The 4,269-nt window shown below is 36.2% G+C and overlaps 1 protein-coding gene across 1 annotated transcript in view; it reads right to left on the bottom strand.

The window, feature by feature from the left end:
- Position 1: 1 nt before the first annotated feature.
- LOC106099445 overlaps positions 2–4,269 on the bottom strand; it is a gene marked incomplete at its 3' end in the record, with an annotated part of 10,603 nt that continues 6,335 nt past the window's right edge. Inside the window, exons 12-19 of the mRNA XM_013278003.1 lie at positions 3,640–3,957; positions 2,805–3,349; positions 2,561–2,732; positions 2,050–2,293; positions 1,689–1,906; positions 1,164–1,432; positions 570–780; positions 2–139 (exon numbers count right to left, since the gene is read on the bottom strand). Coding sequence (XP_013133457.1) covers positions 2–139; positions 570–780; positions 1,164–1,432; positions 1,689–1,906; positions 2,050–2,293; positions 2,561–2,732; positions 2,805–3,349; positions 3,640–3,957 — 2,115 coding nt within the window. The remainder of the gene's footprint in view (positions 140–569; positions 781–1,163; positions 1,433–1,688; positions 1,907–2,049; positions 2,294–2,560; positions 2,733–2,804; positions 3,350–3,639; positions 3,958–4,269) is intronic.

Genomic DNA, 4,269 nt, shown 5'->3' with positions numbered 1-4,269 from the left:
AGAGCACGATGTCGTGCAGCAGCAAGGCATCCGCGTGCTGGCCCGTGTGCAATAGATGCTTGCGTCTCTCTTCCTCGCTCGTCAAATGAGCATTGCCGCAGCCGTCTATTGCGTCTAGTTCTCCAATCGAAACAAAGCACTGCACGAAGATGATGGTATCATAAAAATTTGATGGAGAAACAAAGAAAATAACAAAAAATTGGACCTATTAATGTATCTACTATAGTAAAGTGTAAACACACTCGTCTTTGTGTCTTCGTTGCTTAAGATGTCAGCAGTTACAATACATTTTTGCATAATTCTTTCTTTAACAAAAAGCCCTACACTTACGTCACGCTTTAAGCTATACATTTTTACGCTATTAAACTTGGGGGGGTAAATAAATTGGATAAAAACCCCAATGTGGGAAGAAGACCATATGCTGCTGTCAACATCAAGAAAGCAAGATTGCCATAGTAAGGTAATTGGTATTTTGATATTTGCAATTGAGCATTTGATAAATATAATATCATGCGGATGAAGCCGCACGGGAACGGGAACTCGTAGGTTATAAAACGAAAGTATCATACGTTCCGGAGTATCCTGTGCACGTGTTCGCCGGCGGGCAGGCGGGCGGCGGCGCGGGGCGAGGCGGGCGGCACGTCGTCGTTGTGCGCGGCCGCCCACAGCTCCGCGTAGTACAGCGCCGCCAAGTGCCGCTCCGCCAGCGCCGCCGCCCGCGACACCTTCTCGTACTCCAGCTTCATGTGTCGCAGCGCGCCTGCTACTCGCCACTTACAACTAACGATAAACAATCACTTAAACCACACACAAAATAACAAATTCTCACATCATAGCTGTCAAATAGAATAAGTACAGATTAATAAAAAAGATGACAGCAGAAAGATGAGAACCACAAGAGATTGCTCTTAGCGATAAGGCCACCTTTGCCCAATTCTAGTAATAACTTAGTTTTCGCTTCCTGTTGTGTTATATGTTCAAAAGAATTAAATAAATACAGATAGAACAATGAATTTTTTTGTGGCTGAGTTTGTGACTATTTTCCTTGCATAAACAGCTTCACCGTGCTTGAGGTGGGCGAGTGCAGATGGCGCTTAGCCTAATAGTTTATGTGTAATGAAGGACGAGGGTTCTCACAGAGAATGCATAATAACAATACATACCGTATTTGAAGATGATTCGTCTGCAAGCGTATAGCGTTAACCACGTCCAATAAGTAGTCGACTATCATCTTCTGGTCATGATCGAGAATGTTCGATATCTTGGAGACGGTGCTGTTCTCACAGGCCGAAGTAGTCTCATTGAAACTTCTGCTCCAGATGTAATTGAAAACACTATTTATTTGTTGGCCGATAACTTGCATTAAATTCTCCGATGAGTGCTCCAGTAATAATCCCACCAGCGAAGGTAGGATTTTTGAACATATAGAAGGCTGTAAAATTCAATTAAATAATTTGTGACAACTTTTATTTAAATTTTAAAACAACATGCGATTCAAGTGACGCAAAAGAGTATTTACGTATATTATGAAAAAGAGTTAATGCAACTTAAAAGTGGACATTTAAGATAAATTTTAGAAGTGTTTTCTAATCTAATATTTAAATATATACCCAGTTACGGCTCAGCGACATAAGTACCAAAATATCCTATAATCGTTTTCAATAGTATAAATATTTGAAGTTAGGTACCTTTAGCATGCACAAACGGGGTAGAGAGCTGAGATAATTTGAAGGCGATTCTAACATCTGTAAGAGATCCACTGTGATCCGAGTTATCCATTGGACATGATTTTCGTTACTAGCAGGGACCCACTCTGTAGATACACTGCGAGTTTTAAACTGCGCGAACGATTCGCATGTTGATGGCGTAAGACATTTTAATATTTGACTCTCGACTATTCCCCATTCTGAAACAAAGGATTACTTTCAGATTAACAAAATATTCTTTGTATACACGGATATATTGTATTGGTTAATTTTTTTTATTTTAACAAATGGTGTCGATTTTTCTGAAGGTAGTTTCAAATTCGAATTCGAAATCGAACCTTACCTATTTTAATAATTTGTCCATCTTTAAATTTCATCAGATGTAACAATGCTTTGCATACTTGCTTACTCACTGTTGGGTTTTCGTTAAATATAATTTCCAATAATGCCTTAACAAGTGTTATCGCAAAATATTGTGTTGGTTTTACATTGACAAGCTGCGCCGTATCCTTCGGTGGTACTGTTACCAATGTTTTTAAATCATATGTCCCGACTTCCGCGAGACAATTACTCGCTTCCACGATCATCTAAGAAAGTAAATATTACAGTAGACAAAATTAATCTTACTATTATTATAAATGAGAAAGATGAGATGGGTGGATAGATGGATGGAGGGATGTTTGTTAGAGTTTATAGCCTTAACGGCTGAACGTATTTCGAAGAAATTTGGTAAAGATGTAGAAGATACTGGAAGAACACATAGGCTATTCACTTTTGTTTTTTCCAATACCACGCGGACGGAGTCGCAGGCGAAATCTTGTGTAAACATAATTGTTGTTTTTGTTAGTGTTAACCTTTTCGTCAGTCGATGTCCTTAAGATGTTACACAATGCTACTATGATTTTATGTATCACGCTATCTTCGCAATCTTCAGAAAATCCTTTATTATCGAGTTTATTCAAAATAACGCTTAAATATGTCTTGTGCGCGCTAAGAAATTTTTTCATACTAGATAGTGTTGCAGTGCTGAAAAATTAACCATGATGTTAATGTTAAGTGTAAATATTAATTGAATTTACCAAATGATTATTTATTTACCTCGCATATGATAAATTACGTTCATATTTTTGTAATTTGTCCAAGAAGTTTATTTCCGTAAAACATGCTTCTGTACCAACTTCTGTTAATACAGAAATTAAAGCTTGCATGTCATCGTCAATTTCTTTTAAATTTCTTACCACATAGTTGTAAACCTCATTGCATACTTCAGATTCATCTTTTTTAATTGTAAGTATCGACAATAATTGTGCAACTGTCTCCTTTTGAAGAACTTCATTTTTATTTAAAGAAACACGCGTCAAAATCCTTAAAAGGGCTTTAGAGAAAACATCCAATTCTTTTTTACTCTTTACCTCCTTAATAGCCCTGGCTGTATTGACGGAAGCAAAATTAAAAATAATCGCATCTGATGGAAATCCTAAAGGTATGTTCTCGATATAAATTATGAAAGTGTGTAATAACATGACCTTGAAAGAAAAGATCTTTTCAGATAGTACTAAATCCCATAACGTAAATAGAATATTCAACATGGCGAGTGGCTGATCTTTACAGAAACATTCCATTATATTATCATCAATTAGTTCCTAAAACAAAACAATTAAAAATGTATAAAAATACAAAAAAAAAAGTGACAATGGGAACTTTGACGTCACAGTGCCAAAGTGCTTTGCCGACCCGAACTTGACATAAGATCAATAGAATATCGCTTTTTCGCCTTCATTAAACGGTCATCATCTTCCTGCTTATCCTACTCCCGTAGGGTCGGCGAGATAGGTTTTAGTCCTCTATCATACATCATCTCAGTCTTCACTTTCGTGATCATGTCACCTTCCATGCAAACCATCCTCTCTATCTAGTACATAATAATACTTACACCAAAATACTTTAAAATTCCACAAAATATTTCTTTTGGATAACTGAATGATTCAACACTATTTGATACTTCAACATCAAAGGTTTGTTTAGCGTCAGTGTTGTCTTTCAAATGTAGAGCAGTGAGCAACACGAGCCGGTCCATGTTCTCAACAAACAGTTTGGACCATGTCTCACTTTGCAGCTTCTGTCTCATTTGCTGGAACATCCTGCTTGCCGCACTCGCTAACTCTTTGCAACTGAATTTGTTCACACCCAAACTATATTTTTCATTCACGATGTACGGCAAACTCAATATTATTATGTTACAGAAGCTTTCCTAAAAACATATGTTATTTATCAACAACTTACCTAATAATTAAAAACTGTAGTTCAAATTCATTATACATAAGAAGTTATATTTACACATTTCACTGGATAATAGTGGAAATTATTTTCTATGAATTTGGTAAGTGTTTAAATTGATATTAAATTTCTCTATATTTAAGAAGTCTGTGATCACAGCCTTATAAGTAAAATTGTTTAGATACGTTTGGTATAATTTCCAATAAATACTACCTAATTACCTCCAAAATTGATTCCTCAGATTGCATTTGTTTAAATTTTTTCATCATATCGCTTTTTTGTACAT

The sequence above is a fragment of the Papilio polytes genome, unplaced genomic scaffold (genome assembly GCF_000836215.1).
Source record: "Papilio polytes unplaced genomic scaffold, Ppol_1.0 DF824102.1, whole genome shotgun sequence".
Taxonomy (NCBI): domain Eukaryota; kingdom Metazoa; phylum Arthropoda; class Insecta; order Lepidoptera; family Papilionidae; genus Papilio; species Papilio polytes.
The sequence above is the reverse complement of the archived record's forward strand: the minus strand, read 5'-3'. Positions and strand labels throughout refer to the sequence as shown.